Source organism: Tamandua tetradactyla, chromosome 4 (assembly GCF_023851605.1).
Source record: "Tamandua tetradactyla isolate mTamTet1 chromosome 4, mTamTet1.pri, whole genome shotgun sequence".
Lineage (NCBI taxonomy): Eukaryota > Metazoa > Chordata > Mammalia > Pilosa > Myrmecophagidae > Tamandua > Tamandua tetradactyla.
In genome coordinates, this window is record NC_135330.1 from 163,033,092 (window position 1) to 163,054,477 (window position 21,386).

At 38.5% G+C, this 21,386-nt stretch overlaps 1 protein-coding gene across 1 annotated transcript in view; it reads right to left on the minus strand.

Annotated features, from left to right (window-relative positions):
- Nucleotides 1–4,642: 4,642 nt before the first annotated feature.
- DCT (dopachrome tautomerase) overlaps nucleotides 4,643–21,386 on the minus strand; it is a 34,846-nt gene continuing 18,102 nt past the window's right edge. Inside the window, exons 7-8 of the mRNA XM_077155848.1 lie at nucleotides 7,449–7,650; nucleotides 4,643–5,155 (exon numbers count right to left, since the gene is read on the minus strand). Coding sequence (XP_077011963.1) covers nucleotides 4,983–5,155; nucleotides 7,449–7,650 — 375 coding nt within the window. The 3' untranslated portion in view covers nucleotides 4,643–4,982. The remainder of the gene's footprint in view (nucleotides 5,156–7,448; nucleotides 7,651–21,386) is intronic.

The following is a 21,386-nucleotide window of genomic DNA, read 5'->3' on the forward strand; positions in this document are numbered from 1 at the left end:
AATGTTTCCAATCTGACTCTCCAATTTCTTCACTTTTTTTTTTGTCTCTTCCCTGCTCTCCATGAAAATAGTGTTATGGATCGAATCATGCTGTCTACAAAGACATGATCAAGTCCTAACCCCCACGCCTGTTTGTAAATAGGATCTTTGAAGACCCTATTAGTCAAAGATGAGGCCAAACTGAATTAGGGTCAGCTTTAATCCAATATGATTGGAGTCCTTAAAAGCAAAGGACATTTGGACACAAAAGAAGAGACAGATGGAGAGAGATGGCCATGGATGGAAGCAGAGGCTCAGTTATGGATTGCCAGCAAGCCATCACTAAAATGCTTAAGAACAGAATGGTCAAACTTCAGAGAAAGCCTGATCCTGCGAACACATCGAGTTCAGACTTACAGACTCCAAAACAGAGGCTATAAAGTCCTGTCGCTTAAGCCAACTAGTCTGGTAGCTTGTTACAGCAGCCCTGACAAACTAAGACTAACACCTATAATCACCATGTGTGGAATCCCCATTTAGAAAGAACCGCTAGAGAAGGAGTCAGTTGGAAAGTTTGAGTCCAATTTTTCTCACTTAAGCAAAATTTCTTGGAATAAGCAAACAAATAAGCTGCCCCTGTGTTTCTCTTTCATCTTTATCCATCTATAATTACTTGAAGGGAAAGCTTCATAAAAACTAAAGAGAAATTCAAATCCCCTTTTCAACCACCTAAAGTAAGATAAACCCACTGTGGGCATCCAATAAACATTTGCTGATGGCATTATCATTCAAATAGTTCAGTTTTGAAAAGCAAATTTTCCACATTTAAAGACATTTTTCTGAAACTGCTCACACCTCCACCTGAATTCAGCTATCTGATGGTCAACACAGTAATCCAATATTTTTCCTACAACCTTTTCCAAAACCAGCTTGTTTATCACTGTATTCAACTGAGAAAGTAGTTCCGTAATCTCCATCTGCTATGCAATCACATAAATTATATCTAACTAAATTATATCCTGTGTGTATTTGCCAAGTGTGAAAGATTTTTGCCCAGAGGCTTAAAATGTTCCCCCAAACTTTTATGGTTTCCTGGTGAACATTTAACATTTCAAAACATTTAAAAATGGGATTTCTGAGAGCCTTAAATTATATTATTACCTTGCCTGAGCAGGAAATCGCTTCCTTCAAAATATTGTGCCTTACCTGTTCTGGTTCCAGAATTCATGGAAAATCTTCCAGCATTTGTTTTGTTTTTTTTTCTCTCTGATACAGGCAATTAAGCATGGCAGAAGAAAATAGCTCTAAGAATTTTACAACATTGTGCAATTTTCTAATAAAGCACAAGAGGGCAGGTTTTGCTTTATTGTAAACCTAATTCCACTGCTTGTAATCAGAGCAGTCATTGTGCTAATTGAAAACTCAGAAACACTCAATAACATACAAAGGGAATGAGTAATCAGGGTGTGTAACTCCAGCAATGAAATCTCTATTATTTTAATAAAGATGGGCAATCTTAAGCCTTTCTAGTTGGCATCATTTACAACACTGAACGATGATACTTGGGAGGCAGGATGATAGTTTTAGCTTATGTTTATAAACTGCCAAAGGGTAGTAAATGGTTAGAAGAAGGAGGACCAAATTCAGTCATATTACATCCCAGAAATCTGATTTGAGTCGATGTGCCAAATGATACCAGCAGGTTATTGGTTTCTGCCAAATGACTAGAGTCCCCATAAAATTATATAGCGCATACAGGCCTTGAATACAAATCTGTGTTTTTGTTGCCTTTAACCTATGCTATAGCTCACAAATGTCTTTTGTGTTATTTTTCACAATTTCACTAAACTACCTGACAAAAGCATAATTAAATTTGCAGTGGTCATTTTCAGCTTGAACTGCCATTGCAGGTAAAGTCAAAGTAGCTGGGTGTCTTGAGTACCCAGGATGAGTAAGGCACTGCAGAAATAGGGAGAGTTCCACGTTGGGTTTTGCCATTGCATTTAGGAGAGTAATTACCTCCCACTAGGACATGAATTGGCTATACTTTTATGCACCTAGGTCAACTAATAACCAACATTTTCTGAACACTTATGAAAAGGTGCTTTGATCATTGCAGTGGAGTTGTGCAAAGAGTTGTACCACCTGACCTCTAGTAGCTTCCAGTCTAAATGTAGATGGCGAATACCTCATAGCAGTTACCTCATTGGCTCTGATTTTCTTCTTCTGGAGGGACTTGCCTAGAGGTTGACTGACCTTAACGGCCTGAAGTATCCCTAAATTAATTGCTGCAGTACCCTTCTCTCTGGTCAGGTACTTGAACTAACCATCCTACCCCCACCCCAGGATTAGTCATTAGAATGTGGGATATTGAGAATAACTCTTCACATGGAAAAAGGCCATCTCATTCTCCTGTATACAACAGAGAAGTAGCAATTGCTTAGAAACTCACCAGAAAGTAGTCTTCTGTTTCCAAAAGATGGGAATTGATGTTCACAAGTTAAAAAGCAACAGTCCCCAAAAAGATAAATAATAATCTGCAAAATATACTTTCTAAAATTTTCCTCTTTAATAAGCTTTCCACTTCTTGGTAATGTGAGATTAACAATGTTAAATCTGAAGCAATATACAAGTTATTGTCAAAGCATTTTAGAATTAGAGGGGAATTTAATTCAGGAAGTACAGATGTTGTTGGATTCCATTTCACTTGTGAATGTTAGCTTTACAAAAACGTTTCTATTGAAATCATGATTCATATATGTAATTTTTCTAATATTAAGGATACAAGCATATAGGGTGATCTGTTCATTTTCTTCAAGGTTGATTTTTTTTTCTGTTATTGTGAAATATAACCCCACAATGCTCAGTGATATTTTCTGAGTTCATTTCCATAATATGCAATGAAAGTAAATACCAACTTCTTGTTCTACAGGTTTACGCCTACCTCTAGATTTGTTAAAAGGCATTCATCATTGATTTATTATAATGTTAGAACATGCTGGAAAATGTTATTACTTACATATGGACAACAAAACTAGGAAATTATTTTCCTTAGGAAGACATTATAAGAATATTTATTAAAATTTTCATGCACTGTAGATTACAGTAGTTAAGTAAAAATGAGTACTATTTATTTCTAACTCAGATAGATCTTGATTTAAAGAAACCTGATAAGAATTTGATGTATTAAAATCCTAATATGCCAGAAGGACAAGCTAGAGGTTATTTTCTTTATAGAATCATTCATAATAATTCATCTATAAAAATAATTTCTCCTGGTACTTTTAACATATAATTGGTTTACACATAACTTTTTAGAAACATATCCACCATGCACAATTATATTTTCATTTTAATATACATTTCTTTTAGTTTAAAAGCAGGATGTAATAATGTGTTCCCCAATACTTTTTTTTTCGCGATCACAGCCAGCATTAACTTTCCAGAGTGTAACATGGGAAGAAGACGCTGCTGTGTTGTCCATGCGTACTGTTTATTGCAGGGACTGAGATCTACGCATGGGTTGTGGTTTAAATGATGCCCATTTCTCTGGCTTTGGAGTCTTTAGCAATCCTGTTCCAGAGGATAAGCCTGGGTCTTGGTGAATCTTGCCCTCTCTAGGCCCCCTCTATGTAGAAGGCAGCTCCAGAGCCCTCTTTAACAGGATCCATTCCAGAGAAAAGGAGCCAAAAAGTAGCCTACAGACTGTCACTCTCCAGATTTTGGCCTCATACTGATGCACCAGTACCAAATATGAGCCAATGAAAAGTGCCTTGCAATCTCAATAACCTCAACTTTTCAAAAGTGGGGACCATCTTGTTAAGTCTGAACATCTTAGTAAAGATTGCCTCATTCTTATTTCTCATGATCTGATGGTTACTTAACAAAACATAGCCATTTGATTCTAAATTATCATATTCTATGTGGATGGTTTGATTTAAAATGGTAAGGCTTAATTGCTTAATATTCACATGCAACTGTCGGTACAATATAGTATTAATGAGTATAAAATCAACTCTTACCAGCAAGCCAAATGCATTACATGTGAATAATTTTTCATGGGCTACCCGGTTAAGGGATTGGTTCAGGATCAATCAGATGAGAGCTCAGAGTAATGGGAACCGAATCGAATTATTTCATGTTCAGGTTTACAACTTCACCAGCCTTCTTTAGCCCACCTTTCCTGGAAAGAATGATTCTCTACTTGTTAATAGTTTTAAAACAGTATATTAAAGAACTAAAAAGCTCTACAATTTTATTTCTTCATCTATTTATTTACCACTATAAGATCAATGTTTATCCAGCTAATTGAATCCTGCCATAGGTCTATTGTTAAAAGCTACAGATTTTTAACAAGTTCTGTAAAATCTAATTTACAACAGGACAGAATTGATCATTCATTCATGCATTCAATCTCCATCCTCTAACAATAAGGCTTATTTTCATCTTCAGGGTCATTTTAAAGGCTGGAGAATAAACAACAGAGAAAATAAGAAAAGGAAGTCCCAGGAAAATAATCAGGGAGAGTGAGCACCTAGAAACATGGGTATTTATAGCTGAAAGAGACTTTAGAAATTCATCAATAGCATTTGCCACCCCACCTCCCCAACCTCCCCGCCTCCATTATAAATGAAAACACAAGCTAAGAGAGACTGAACCATTATATTGCCCAGGTCTCAAATTACACTGACCTGCAACTTTAAATGAATTCACCCCATCAATTTCTTGGTGCTCTCAGAACCCTGGGAGATTGAATCAATATGAGGAATCATCAGATACCACAAATTGTCACTCTGTCTTTATTTGATGACAGAAATAACTTGAGTTTGTTAAACAAACAGGAAACAACAGCTAAGCATATTCTGTATTGGGAATCACTACCACAGAAGAACCTTTGCCAAAGATTTTAAACTAAAGGGATAAATGTGGGGATTAGTTTGTGCATTAGCAGGGTCAGAACTGCAGCTTGGCCAGCCTCTTCTCTAAGGTAAGCCATGAACACCCTAAGCTTCTTCTGTGTATCTCTTGTTGCTTAAATGTGTTTCCATCAGGGGTGCATATCCTTTCCGAAGTCTTCTATAGTGAAGAAAAACCAGCAGTGCAAAAAGACCGACCGAAACCACTAGCACTCCCACCACCACTGGGAAGACTGTGTTCCAACCTGGAGTTTCTTCGGCTGAAATTAAAACAGAAGAGAAGAATCTATGATCACAGTTTTCATCAGTTGGATGCCCTGACATAAGGAAAGAAGAAACCAATTTGCCTTTCACATGCACTTTTTTGTTGATAAAGCAAAACTACTCTTGCTAGAATGAAATTTATCTGCTCCTTCCTTACTAGCTATTTATCACATCCACAATTGTTCTTCTGGAGGAGGTTAGAAATGGCATTCTATTATTTAAATACAGCTTATATTGCATTTTAACATTTTTCTTACAATAAATACTTGTGCAGAATAAACTCTCTGAGGAAGTACGTAACTACTTTTGTGAGTTAGAAACTCATTTGTAAAAGTACGTGCTAAAAATGGTATCTGGGGAACTGCAAAATATACAACCCTGAGGCAAAGGAGACCTGCTCTGCTCTCTGCCTTTTTTATATGTTGATAAATGCTTAACAGACATCAGATTGGTCTTCTAACAGGAGACATCCAACAGCAGGAGGAGATGACACTTGTACCCTTTTAAATACTTATGAATAAAATCAGAAACTTCCACATGATAAATTCAATCCTCTACTCAAACATATTTTATAAGCACTTTTCCACAAAATTAGTGGATTTCTGCTTTTTTAGTATTTTTTGCCTATTTACCATTTCTTTTCCTTGGTAAGATCATCTTAATTTCAGTTCCTCTAAACTGGGATCTAGTTCTATAAGCCATATTCCTCTAAATGTAAGATTCTCCTTCTAGTCCTTTTCCTCCAATACCAGTGAGGTCCTCACCCATCCTGATGAAATCCCATCAAGAGGATTTTTTTTATCTTCCCCTACCACAATCCCAAAGTATCTACCGCCGGTCTCATCTTCTTAAAACGCCAATATTTATTCTGACATCTCTTTGTTCAGGAATAAAAAATAATTGCCTTTTGTTGTTTTCCATACTCCTCTGCTTAGATTTGAAAGCCCTCAATAATCAGATCCAAACGTAATTCTCATTCTCTAACTAGCTGTCCCGTATAAGCAGACTTTCATCTCCTGGTCTTCCATCTTGACCAAGCATACTTTTGACTGTCCTGTCCCCCATGCTTCTTCCATTTACAATGCTCCCTGCTTTCCCCCTCACCTACCTGAAATCTGCCAATCCCTCTGAATCTAGTTCAAGGTTCTTCTCCAAGAAACTTTTCCCAAATCTCTCAACTCTTTTCTCTAACCTTTCAGTTATACATGTATCTCCCCAGGAAAGATTAAAAATGTGTTTGTCAAATCATTAGATAAACATTAATTTGTATCTTCCAATGATTTAACACATTCTGGGCATGTTTGGGCTCTCAGTATACACATGTTAATTGAGACTGGATGTAAGTTCATGAAGTATATTCCAAACTTATTATTAATTCCAGACAGCAAAGAGAGAGAAATAAGTTTAAAAGACATGTCCTCAGCTGCCCAAAGAAAAGAAACTTTGAAACAGTAAGGAGAATGAGCAGCAGCAGAGGCAGAACTAGAAGGAAAACGAGGGACAGATACCAGGGACTGGATGACTTTGGAGTTAGAGGTGTAAGCTCAGAAATATTATTAATTACTTTGTAGACTGAGATTTAATTTTGAGAGTTTATTCATTATATTTTTTGTCTTAACTTAGATTTATAAAAATATTCATTATATTATGACTTCATGATTACTGAGTATTTTGGCATCTCCCTTATATGTGAGGCAAGTGTATATGTAAATATACTTGTTTGAGGCAAGTGTATATGTAAATATTATGATGACAGGAATTGGCTCATGCAATTGCGCCGATTGGCAAATCCAAATTCCATAGGGCGGGTGGCAATTTGGCAACTCCAATGAAGTTTTCGATGAATTCCCCAGGAGAAACTGGCTGGCTGAAGCAGAGAGAGAAATTCTCCTTTCTGACTTATCAGTTCTCCCGTTAAGGCTTTCAACTGATTGGATGAAACTCCTCTCGCTGCAGCAGGCAATCTCCTTTGTTAATTGTAGATGTAATCAGATATAGATGCAATCAACTGACTGATGAATTAAACCCACCAATGTCCTCATAGTAACAATTAGGCCTGTGCTTGCTTGACCAAATAAGCAGACACCATAACCTGGCCAAGTTGACAAATGAATTTAACCATCACATATATATTCTAGAAAATGGTCAACAAATAAAACTAGCTCTGGGTGTATCAATCAAAGGTCTAGGTTACATTATATATATTTAAAAAAACAAACAGAAAAAAGAAGCAAGCAAGCTCCTTTAGAGAATGAATGAGTCAGGCCATTTAGAAGTTGCATTATTTACCTAGCAGGTCAACTGTATAGGTGTAGCCAAGTTGGTCTGCAGTTAAAAAGAGTTCCTCATTAGTCACCGGAGGAAAGAAAGGAACCATGTTATACATCCGATTGTGACCAATGGGTGCCAGCTCCTGAGGCCAGGCATCTGCAGAAGGCTTAAACCGTTTCATCCACTCATCAAAAATGGCATCAGTAAACGAATGAAGGACCTGCAAGACAATTGAGCATCAGGTTAATGTTGACCGAACTGCTTCAATCAGAATTCCAAGCTTTCTATAAAGTGGGATGGGAAACAGAATTAGAATCTCTTTCTCAAGCACACAAATGAAAGTTCATGTTGCAGATTTAACACTTGTCTGGACATATTTTAGACCTTCAAAATATATGTGTTAACTTATTAATTTCAGAGAAAAGGCAAGTATGATGAGATACATATTTTAGTCAATATTCAAACTCTGTGGTATTAACAGTAGATAAAGAAGCAGTGTATTTACTATTACCATAATACAAAAGGACAGTTAAAAAAAAAAAGAAAAGAAAATCTCCAAAATAAGTTTTCAAATTGTCCTCACTAGAAACACCCTTCTACTGCTCGTTATACAACCTTCTCACTCTGAATTCTCAGCGTTATGCCAGCACAAGAAAGTCCAAAATACTGTAATACATATAGTGCTCATCTTTATCTCTAGAAAGCTGTTAAAGTCCTTTTCAAATAATAGCAATCACTACAAGTTTTAAAGTATTAAGAGTAAAATTTCCATATTCATAGCCCTAATTTCTCAACAGGATGAAAATGTGAGTGTTTCTGCATGGCCTTTATACCTGGCAGTTAAAATTCTTCTTTCACTCCCTAGACTCTAAGTGCCAAGAGCTGAACAGTGTCAGCTTTCCTGTCCCCCTGTACCCCTAGCACCTGTCACCTCAGGGCCCGTCATGGTGGGAGAGTGCAGAAGGAGGACTTGCTTCAATAAATACTTCTTAAATGAGTCCATTCGAACATTCATACTATACCTTATACATATCCCAATTGCAGCACTTATCAAATTATACTATAACTTATTTTTATATACTTACTTCCCCAACACACCCTTAACTTCTTAAGATCACAGATTAGTTCTCTTCACCTTTGAAGTCTCAGGTTTAACATGTTACCTGGATCATCAGGGCATAATACATATTTGTTGGCAGATGACAGCATGTCATGCAAAGTAGTCTTATTTGTATAAATACTTTACCCTGTTTGCTTCCCCATACATCCTTTGTCATTCAATACTGCTTCCTAAAAATATATAAACTTCCTAAAAAAACAGTAGAGTGGCTCAGGCATTTTTTTGCACAATTTGACACAAACAGGCTCCCTTTTCCCCCATCTTGCAATGCGATTCCTTCTGTTTTCTGACATCAGTCTTTCAAGGACCAACTCAAATTCTCCCTGCCCTGAGACATCTTTCCAGATTTCCCACAAACCTGAATTCTTTGCTTTTTCCACTTTTCAACTCCTTTAATTGCATTGCCCTTCTGGTTGTATTACTGGTGTTTATTTTAGTAGCTAATATTTTCAACTCTTACCTAAGGTTCCTTTCCTACCCCTTACTGGTATTTATTAGCCCCTATTCCAGTAACAGTGAGAGCTTTCTAACTGCATTGTCTCATATGGCTAGATTTGAGGTAGGAAAAGCAATCAAGTAATTTACTGAAGAGATTTTTTTTTCCCGAATGAATTTTTTAAATTCATGGCAGAGACAATCACCTGGAAAATCATAAGATTAAAAGTCCTGGGCTTTGGAGGGAGAAAATACTTTTTGAATTCTAAAATGTTGGCTTTGAATAACAAAAGTTAAGCCCTGAGAAGAAAGCCATAGAGCTTACTGCATAAACAGCAGATTTGGAAGAACATATAATAATGTAAGTGATCAATATTTACCACCAGTAAAGCTCAGAAAAAGTTACCTCTAAGGAGAGCATCAGCTGTGCGGCAGGAGCTAAGTTAGTTGCTGGTGTAGGTCCTTGAGCAGGGTACTTCCAGCACGGAGCCCTGGGAACTCCAGATGAGGTTGAAAGGCTCTCAGAGAAGAGGGAAACTGGCTTCTCCAGGTACAGACGACGGGTCTGCAAGACTCAAAAAGAAGTCTTGCCTCCAGCATGGTACTCAAAAGGGAAATGTCTGAGGGTGGCAAACCAGCTGGTGGCTTCCCAAACACCTATTTTGTTTGGGAACTTACTTTGTATTTTAGGCAAAGCAACATGCTAAGTATTTTGGTCCATTCTACCTTCCCTGGTAGAGAGCATATTCCATGAAATTTAAATAGAAGTCATTGGGTAGAATGTCTAGGAAAAATTCTCTTAAAGGGGTCTGTCTCAGCTGAAAGGGGTCCCTTTCTGCTCCCTGGAATGTGGATGTTATGACTGGAGAAACAGCAGCTATCTTATATCCAACTGGCAAACCTAAGAAGGAAGCCAGTTATAAGAGGAGAAAGACAGAAGGTGCTTAGGTCACTGATGACTGTGGAGATGTCATACCAGCCTTAGAATACTGCCACTGGAGCTCTTTAACATAAGAGAAAAACACATTTCTTTTTGGTTTAGGCTTCTATTATATAAGTTTTCTGCTCTAAGCAGCTGAGCCAAATCCTAAGTGATGCATGGGGAAAGGTGTCTAGGGTATGCCAGGTTGTTCTAAATCTAGCCATAGTATCTCTTGACCCAAATGCTCTTCTAGTCACTCCTTCATCAAGGGTTGAGATCTTGAAACTGGGTTAACCTAAGACTCTCTTGTAACTAACAAAATACACCTGAAGAGACATAAAATGCATTGCAGCAGCTTGCCTTGGGTCTGATTCCTGAGCCACCATGTAAGCAGCCACTTGCTGAGGTCACTGTGATGGAAGGAAGCCCAAACCAACCCTAGCCAAGCACAACAGAGAGACCACCTGGAGAGGCTCTGAGACTTCATGAGGACAGAGACATGGTTGGTCAACCCATAACCGCAACGACACAAGCCATTACCTGATTGAAAGATCCTGAGCCAGAACTGCTCAGCCAGGCCTTTCCCAAATTTCTGACCCACAGAAATTGTGAGAGATAATAGAATGATTGCTGTTGTAAGCCACTATGTTTTGGGCTCATTTGTTCTGCAGTAAGAGCCAACCAGGGCAAAGAGAAAAGGCCTGAGGGCAGCCTCACCCAGCATATGCAGGGAAAACAGTTCCCTGACCCCACGGTGAGGAAAGAGTGCTGAGAGAAGGCCAGCAATGTGGTCTGAGATGAGAACATAGCCCATGGACCTGATGACCTGGGATCTAAGAACATCAACTGTGGATGCTGAACACTGAAGCCAGAAAGAAAAAAAGAGAGGATAATGTTGATACAGCACCTATCACAGGGCCTCTTATGTACAAGATGTTTATTAAATGTTTGCTATCTATCGCTATTGCTCTGTCAGCAATATTTTTTTTTTACAGTTTTTTTTTCTTTTTTTACATGGGCAGACACCAGGAATTGAACCCGGGTCTCCAGCACAACAGGTGAGAACTCTGCCTGCTAAGCCACCATGGCTTGCCTAACAATATTATTTTACTTTTTTTTTATTATAAATTTAAAAAAATTAACAAACAAAACATTTAGAAATCATTCCATTCTACATATATAATCAGTAATTCTTAATATGATCACATAGTTGCATATTCATCATTTCTTAGAACATTTGCATCGATTTAGAAAAAGAAATAAAAAGACAACAGAAAAAGAAATAAAACGATAACAGAGAAAAAAAGATTATACATACCATACCCCTTACCCCTCGCTTTCATTTACCACTATTTCAAACTGATTTTATTTTAACATTTGTTCCCCCTATTATTTATTTTTATTCCATATGTTCTACTCTTCTGTTGATATAGTAACTAAAAGACATAAGTTTTTCACATTCACAGAGTCTCATTGTGAAAGCTATATCATTGTTCAGTCATCACCAAGAAACATGGCTACTGGAACACAGCTCTACATTTTCAGGCAGTTGCCTCCAGCCTCTCCGCTACATCTTGAACAACAAGGTGATATCTACTTAATGCGTAAGAATAACCTCCAGGATAACCTCTCGACTCTGTTTGGAATCTCTCAGCCATTGACACTTTGCCTCATTTTACTCTTCCCCCTTTTGGTCGAGAAGGTTCTCTCAGTCTCTTGATGTTAATTCTCAGCTCTGTTATTTTACTTTTAACTTTGAACAGGGACTTATGGAAGAAGAGTGGAGGAATTTGCACTTTGCAGGTAAATGGAGCCTTCTAAGTACTCCTAAAATCACAAACTTTCTACATATAAGCCAGGGTGGAACAAAGCATTCAGAAAAGTACACAGCAGTTCAAAAAAAATTAGTTAACATTTATTAGGACTTTACTGATAAATACATATTAAATTCTCAAAAAAACTTGATTTATGATTATGATAATCATAAATTATGATCCGGTCATATAGATAGGAATATAAGGCAGAGAAGGGTTATATGACTCCCCTGCTATCACACAGCTAGGAAGTAATAGAGCGAGAATTTGAACCAAATAATCTGGTTCTAGAGTTGGAAATCTTAATCAGATACTCTACTATACCCAACACCATCATACTGTAATGCAATTATTAATACAACCCTCAAGGCCAACTAGATAGAGGGAAATTGATGTTGGAACTATAGCCTCAAATTTTAAAAATGAAGGAAAATAGTGGATTTGACCTGTGGCTTCTAAACCAATCATGAATCTTTAGACACTGTCGGAGTTGAAGTCAGAAATCAAACTGCAATTCGAAAAAAAGAAAAGAAACTCTCAAAACATAGGGAGACCCAGATTCAGTGTTGCGGGAGGTGAATAACTTTGAAAAGCACCACAATTCATGCAGTGCAAATTGTAAATAATTAAAAAGGAGAAAGATGCCAAAGCAATTCATAATCTGGAGAGAGAGAAGAAAAGGGAAAAATAATGAGAGTATAGGTTTCAGACAGGTTATAAAATATTATAGACTAAATGCTCTAGTAGGAACTATATACATAGTATATAGAGCATAGCAAAAAAAAAAACAGAACATTTTAAGGCCAGTATGTGCCAAGAAGATGCAAAAAATGCAATAAACAAAATGCTGCAAGCAATAATCAATACACAGGATAGAAAGGGAAAAAGTACAACCCACAGAAGACATACTTTCATTAAAATGGCGGGCATTGTCCCTAAATAAGATACCTTGACTTGCTCTCTAGAAACTGATGGTGTCTTTGCTAGACACAAGTTGAAAATGAGCTCAGTTAATATACCAGTAAAGGCCAAATGCAATTTGAGAGTAAGAAATAAAAGCAAAAGTAAAGTAAAACTATACTCTTGTTGCCCTTATCTCTGCTGTGGAGATACAAAGCTATATTTTGATATTTAAAATAGAGTGCTTCAGAAATGAGGTTCCAAATTTTGGTATTCAAACTTATTTATTCTGTTCCAAGAAAATAAGGGTAGTTTTAGGAAGGGGAATAAAAACACCAAACTTCAACTTTGGGACAATATTGAAGAAAATGTGATTAGTCAGGTTTTCAGGTAACATTTGTTTTTACATATCCCTTGTGGAAAAAAGCAATCAATCAATAGATATTGTGCCTGCAGGCATAAGGAAATTTAATAAAATGCAGACGAGTTGTGTGTCTTTTTTTTTTTTCCTGGAAAACCACACTTTTATTCAATGGAAAAATCCCCCTTTAATGCAGTGTTGAATTATACACACACACACACACACACACACACACCCAGAGAAATGTCTGCAGTAAACCAGGAAGGGATGCACATCATCCATTATTGTCAACATAATCACTCCATGCAGAGGAAAAAGGAAAAAAGGAAAGCAAAATGGAGACCAAGAGGCTCAAAGCCCTGGACACTGCAAAACGTTCAGACATTTAAGATTAAAATAAAATTTAATAGGAAGGCTTCCAGGAAGGAGAGGAACAAATGGTATCCAAGGCAGCTTAGGTGGTCAGAGAGCATGGAAAGGAGCCCAGGCTGGCAGGTAAGCCCAAGGTGGCTCAGGCAGCTCACCTGCTGCTGACAAGGATCCCGGGCCGGGTGCAGACCCTGGAACCCTGAAGACTGGCCCATCTTCAGCAGCTTTACAAGAACCTCCACCAGGGTGGCAGAGCTGAAACCACTTAGAAAAACAAGTCTGAGGGTGGCAATGGACCACTGAAAACCTTAGAACCAGAGGATCTCCCTCTCCAGCCCCACCTGGCCTGACATAATGACCAAAGCCTGTGCCTAAAACCATTTTGCTCCCCTCTCCTTGGAAAGGGAAGGGTGAGGAGCAGAGAGAATGGAAAGGACTCTAATTGCAGCAGAAGACTGAAGAGCATCTCCTTGAACGGAGTCTGAAGAAAGGAATAGATAATACAAAAAGAAAAAAATTAATAAAAGTTTCGTGATATAGACCCAGCGTGTTTTGATTCCATCTACAAAAATAGTTCAGGCTGCTGTGTGCTGAACCATCCTGTCTAGTAGGGGTGCTGCTGAGACCATCTGCCTGGAAGGGCCACCATTGGGCATGGAAAGACCTCATAGGTGGCTCTGGCCATCTCCGCTGCAGGGTGGGATCCTGGCAGCCCGACTTGGAGAGAGGCAAAGGAAGCAGAGTGAGGAAAGAAAGAAATCAAAGCAGATGCTCTGTTACAGGGCACCAGAAGAGCCAGTAAGGTTGCACATAAGTCATCCAGGCAAGTCTGCAGGATTGAAGCAAGTGGATGTGGCTTCAAGGAGGCCACTGAAGGAGAAAGACTTTCAACATTGGCATGTCAGTTCAACATCAGCCCAAATGGTTTGTGTTTCCATTTTGCTGTAACTCTATCCTTTTCTATCCATCCTCTCATTGCACAGTGACAGAAGAGAATAGAAGGTGTGCCACTTTGAAACTGCTGTGAACCCCAGAAAAGCCATGTCATTTAATCCTGATTTAATATTGTAGGGTGGGATCTTTTTATTGTTTCCATGGGGATGTAATCCACCCAATTGTGGGTGGGACCTTTTGATTAAATGGTTTCTATGGAGAGGTATCTCCACCTATTTGAAGTAAGTCTTCATCTGCTCACTGCAGCCCTTTAAGAGGAAACCATTTTGGAAAAAGCTTCAGAGCTGATACAGAGACATTTGGAGATGCAGAGAGAAAATTCTCCCAGGCAAGCTGTTTGAACCAGGAAACTAAGAAAGAAAGGTAGAACAGTTGTCACCATGTGCCTTTCCAGCTGACAGAGAAACCCCGAATGTCATCAGCCCTTTCTTCATTCAAGGTATCTTTCTCTGGATGTCTTTGTTGGGACATTTCTATGGCCTTACTACTGTAAACTTGTAACATAATAAATCCCCTTTATAAAAGCCAAACCACATCTGGTATATTGCATTCCGGCAACTTTCGCAAACTAAAACAGGTAGTAATTGGCTAAACATTACTGAAGGCAATTTGGCAGTATCTATCAAAACTGCAAATGCATTTATTTGCCCTTTAACATGGTGATTCTATTCTTTCTGCTTATGCTACATGTTCAAGGTTATTAATTGCAGCATTGTGGCATTTCAACTAAACTCACAGAAACTTAGAAGTATTTTATACTTGTTATTGTGGTTTACTAACTTTACTAATTATATTGCAGCCTAGAAGAGTAGTAAGGAGTGGTCTTAAAGGATTAACTTAGTATAGTCTATTAGATATTTGTTTTTAGAAACTCATTTTTAAAGTGCAATAGCCCTCTTCTCTTGCTTTGCATTTCTAAACTAATAGGCCTATCTTATCTAATTGTATGTAATTGTTAAGATATATAAATTGTAAGAGTACTTGTATGTCTTAACCCATATAGAATTTCCGTGAATAAGGTGGACAACAAATGCAGGGCTATAGAGTGAGTATTACCCACATGACCTATGAACCCCCAGCCACCTAGGAGTTGAAAAAACTTAGAACTCCAAGTGTACTTTCTAAAAGGGTAACATTCAAATACACACTTAGAATAGTGTCGGGTGATATAGATAGATGATGATGATAGATCATTAGATTGATCAATCGATAGATTAATAGATAGGATGATAAAGCAAATACAGCAAAATATTAAATGTTGGTAGATATAGATACATGGTAGAGGGTATGTTGGATTCTCTCTTATGGGTTTGCATTATTTTTGCAACTGTCCAATTGCAAATTTTGAAATTATTTCAAAATAAAATGTTCAATTAAAAAAAGTGGCATCTTTAGGAAACAGGAAGAAAATTACCAATCTCTGAAATAATTTCTTTCTTAGCAGGTAATTATTTCACTTTACATTCTGTTGGTTTCCTTCTCTTATTCTTTTGTGGACTATATCTAAATTTAATATTGAAGACAACACTACTTAGCCTTCCTGTGGCCTAATCTTATTTTCATGATAAATATGTGTATTCCCTTCTGTTACCTCAGTAATTATTAGAATTTCAGAGACTGGCTTAGGATTTTTTCCTATACTTTAATGGTATTCCTTCTTTTACCTATCATTGTGACCACATACAAGTTTGTACCTCTCTTGCTTATATGCAATATATTGAATTGCTTGTGATTTTGAAATTCCAGAGCTATAAATCTGTTAACAGAAATGCTTTAACCTGGATCTCAATATGCAAAAAATCATTTAAGGCTGAATTAACTTCAATATGAAACTCTTTGTAAATGGTCTGAAGTAATTGTGAGTGCTGTAATTAGTGCCAACAATTTATTCCTTCGGTTCTGAAAGAAAGTTCTGTGGCTTTTTGTTTATTTATATGTACATGTTAATATATTACCAAAGAAAAACAAAATTTAAAATATGAAAGGTAATGAAGACAAGGATGATTAAACTTCTAGTATCTTTGAAATACATGTAAGTCACATAATTCCTCATAAAATCATTATGTGGGCTTCCACCTAGAGCAAGAAGAGAAATATAAATAAAGAGCTTTCCCTACTACAGAACAGGATATTTGATTCTTTAAAGCAGGGATTGGCAAACTAAAGCCTATGGGCCAAATCTGGCCCATCACCTATTTTTTTCAAGTAACATTTTATTGGAATACATCACATTCGTATGTTTACTTACTATGGATAAATATGTACTATGGCTGCTATTGTGTTACAGTAGCAGAGTTGAGTAGTTGTAACAGAGACCCTCTGACCCTCAAAATGTCAAAATTTTCTAGCTGGCCATTTCTGGAAAAAAATTCCCAGCCCTTGTGGATTTAGTGGGCTTCCTCAAAAGTAGAAGATAGCTCAACTTCCGGGAAAATGTCCAAATAGACTAGCTCGCGCTTAGCCCAGCTCCGCGGAAAAGTTGGAGAAGGGTCAGGAGGGCAACTAGGGTGGCAATTCAGGGGTGCAGCTGAACCTGGGAGAGCCTTCTGCACCACATGCGGCAGCCCTGGTTGCAGAGGCCGAGGAACTGAGAGGCAGAAAGCTGGAGCCTGGAGCAGAGGCGTGGAGCCCACAGGAGTGCATGGGAGGGAGCCAGGGACTAGGAAGTAAGCCACGCTGCATTCCTTGGGCATGCTACCCTCACCAGAGCAGTCCCGTGACCAGCAACTCACCCCACACCCCATGCACCCAAACCCCGTCACCCACTCCAATCCCCACGCTCCAGGTGCCCCCACCCCACCAGCCCCCAGTGCACATACCTGTCCCCCACCCCCAGCCCAGGTGGAGCTCAGCCCACCTCTCCCGCACCCCTCCAGAGCACTGCCTCCCCCTCCCTGTTGCCAGTACATAAAGTTTGCGGACACTAACCTCTATACCCAGGCTACCCCTGACCACCCCCCACTGCCCACAGTGTTGCACAGCCTCACTCCGCCCTGCCTGAGTGCATCCATTTATGGCACTTCCAGGTCCAGGCATGCACACTGGCCCTCAGTCACGTCATTCAGCTCTGGGAACCGCACTTTACAGCAGTCCTAGAACCACGCTTGCGCATGGCCCTCAGCCACACTCCCCAGATCTGAGAAAGTGCTGATCTGCGCAGCCGGAACACATCTGCCCCTAATCCATGAAGGCATAATGCCGACCTGCTGCCACAGCTCTACACATGTGCACAAAGGGCTCCATGCTGCAGACCAGAGCACACCAGTGTTATGCCCCCCAGACCAGTGCACTTGCACACCTACATCCTCCCTGGCCACTGGGTGCTAATGTTCACAAACACCAGTGTAACATCCCCAACCTGCACCTATACCTGCCCTGAAACAAATCACTGCACTGAGTGCCCCACCCCATACCCTGCTCCCTGCTGTACAACCATCCCAAAAACACAAGGCCTTAGACCACTGAAAGAAATCAACTCCTAAAGAATATCAATCAAGATATTTACATGCCACAAAGAGAGCAGAAGATCACTAAGCATATTACAATGCAGATAGATAAAGCCCCGCCTAATGAGCAAATTAAAACACCAGAGGAGACACAGACACTGGAACAACTAATCAAAGATGTTCATACAACTCTACTTAATAAAATAAGTGGGATAGCAAATGACATAAAGGAGATTAAGAAGACAGTAGAAGAGCATAAAGAGGAATTTGAAAGAATAAATAGAAAAATAGTAGATCATGTAGATTAAAGACTCTTTTGACCAAATAAAAAACATACTAAGGTACACAACACCAGATTTGAAGACACACAAAAAAGACAGGAGAGCACAGAATTCTGGAGGAGGGCACAGAGTTGAGGAGTACCACTAAGGGTAATTTAAATAATACAAAAAGAAAGAGGGAAAAGAATATATAGACCTGACAAATAAAATTAAAAAGATAAGATGGTGGTATCAAGAAATGCCTTTTCAGTAATAACTTTGAATGTTAACGGACTAAATTTGCCAATTAAAAGACACAGATTGGCAGAATGGATTAAAAAACATAAATGCAGAGTTCTTTCCTGCCATGCTGGAGACCCGGGTTTCTTTCCTGGTGCCTGACCATATATTAAAAAAAAGACCTAGTAATAGGAGGTAGCTTCCTAAACTTTACACCCAAAGCAGAAGCAGCAGAAGATAAAATAGATAAAATGGGAACTCCTCAAAATCAAATGCTTCTGTTCCTCAAAAGACTTTGTCAAAAAGGTGAAGAGGCAGCCAACTCAATGGGAGAAAATATTTGGAAATCACATATCGGAAAAACGTTTGATTTTCTGTATATACAAAGAAATCATACAACTCAACGAGAAAACAACAAACAATCCAATTAAAAATGGGCTAAAGATATGAATAGGCATTCTTCTGAAGAAAAAATACAGATGGCTCCAAAGCACATGAAGAGATGCTCATTTTCATTGACTATAAGGGAAATGCAGATCAAGACTACAATGAGATACCACCTCACACCACTAAGAACGGCTGCTATTAAACAAGAGGCAACTATAAATATGGACAAAATGATGTCCTGAAGCACATGACACGATGGATAAGCCTTGAGGACATAATGCTGAGTGAAATTAGCCAGAACAAAAGGATAGATAGTGTGTGATTCCACTTTCATGACCAGCATGAAGGTATAATCAGAGGCTTATAATACAGAATATAGGGGATTTAGAGATACAAAGAAGCTAGAGATAGGTGATCTGTTAGCTAATGAGGTTGCACTCCAGTGTAAGAAAATAGATAGAAGTAAAGGTGATTCTCTAGTGGGTCTGTTAGTAACATTACCATATTGGAGATGAACAAGATTGAAAGGGGTTGTACAGACCCACGTGTCCCACTGATTCACACTACAAATATGAATTAGTTCTCATAAAAATTACTTCAAAGATATGATTCTTGTATAAAGAATGTTTAAGTCCAGGGTACAGGGGGAAAACTGCTATTGCATGCTGTGAGCTATGTTCAAAAGGAAACCATCAGCACTACCACAGCAACAGCAGAGGTAAATAATGGGGTGAGGGACAAGAGTTAAGAAGAGGTTTAGATTTTCTATTTGGCATGGGTGTGTTTATTGGTTTTCTTTCTCTTGGGAACAATGAAATGATCTAAAATTGAGAATGCTGATGGATGTAGACTTTGGACCTTCTACATGATGCCCGATGAATGCAGGTGGCTGAAGGATGCCCTGTCGGAGAGATAGATTGGCGAATGATGATGTATACTTATGAATGAAGGTTGTGCTGCTACAAAAAGGAACAAAGTTGTGAGGCATACAATGATGTGAATGAACATGTGGGACATTTGGGGAAACGAAATAAGCCAGAAACAAAAGAACAAGAATGGTATGGTCATCTTTAGAAAATGCTTATAAGAAAACAGGGGCCTAGCTTGTAAGTTTTTAGAGCAGACACATTAAGTCCGGAGTGGTGATTAATGTTTCTAGATTTTGAGAGGCTGCTTTATATATATAACCTGATATTTAGAGATTAAAAACAAAGCCAAAAAGGTTAGGGTTAAAGTAATTCAGAACATAGCGGTAAGGAAGACAGTGTCTATATTTTAGAACCACACATACTCTTTGAGATCAATGGAAGGAAGATTTATTTGATCTGGACCTGAAATTTTCTGTAATGCAGAATCTAATTCAACCTATCTGCATAGCTCATTTGAACAATTGAAACACAGGGAACCCAGATTAAGAAAGAGGTTCTTTAATCCTGTATAGATCATTGGAATGCCTGGATACATCCTAGAGTATATTAGGCAAAATATTAATCAGAAAGTATTGGCAAAGTCCCCTGAGGGATGTGTCAAACTTTGCAGACACCCAAATTAATAGACCATGCCCTTGATCATGAGGCTTACTTTTTTGAAGCTTACGTAGGTAGTGGAGAAGCTTAGACTACCTATAGGCATGCCTAAGAGTTACTTTTGGAGGACCTATTTTGTTGCTCAGATGTGGCCTCAGTCTCTCTAAGCCCAGCTCTGCAAGTGAAATCATCACCCTCCCCACTGCATGGGACATGCCATCTAGGGGTGAAAGTCTCCCTGGGGACATGAGAGATGACTCCCAGGGATGAATCCAGACCTGGCACAGTGGGATCAACAATTCCATCCTGACCAAAAGGGGGAGAAGAAGTATAATTAATAAAGTATCAGTGGTAGAGAGAGTTCAAATAGAGTCAAGAGGCTACTGTGGAGGTTGTTCTTACACAAGCTTCAGGTAGACTTGCCACCTTTCATAACCTGCCAACCCCCAACCAGGACCATTCCCATCAATCCTAAAGAACACCTAGGGCAATACATAAGATTCCACAAGGGTTCGAGGCACTAGAGTAACTTACCAGAAACCTACAACTTCCAGATGGGTCCCTGGTCCAGATAAGTCCTGAAACCTAGCCCAGCCTCTCCAGAACATCAGATAGTTCCACCTCCCTACCCCATATGAGTGACAGACCCTTACAATATCAAAAATTTAGAATTGCCATAGCCCAAAACAACCCTAAAGAGAGGTACAGAAAGATCAAAGGTGATGGTGGAGTTATACATAGAATATAGGATTTAACAAATGAATATGAGTGCTGAATTATGAAATTGATATCTCTTTTAGTTTCAAGTATTTTAGAGCAGCTAGAAGTAAAAACCTAAAATTGTGAAATTGTAACCTATGTCAAAGTCTGAAATATGTTCTATAACTAATTGTGGTGCTGTGCTTTGAAATTTATAGCTTTTTTGTCTATATGTTTTTTTTTTTCACACACAAAAATAAAGAAGGAAAAAAGTTGATTGCAATGATAAAAAAATCTTTAAGCCCTCTAGCCTCCTGGAGCAACTAGATGGAAAAATATGAGCAGATCATATGGTAGCCCATGACAAACTCTGGGATCTGTCCTGTAACCACTTGTTGAAGTGGGCTTTCAAAACTATTGCTTTTTCATTTCTTTGCTTTGTATATATGCTATACTAATACAATGAAAAAAAGTTTAAAAAAAAGTAGAAGATAAGGCTTAGCACTCTTGGAGACTTAAGATG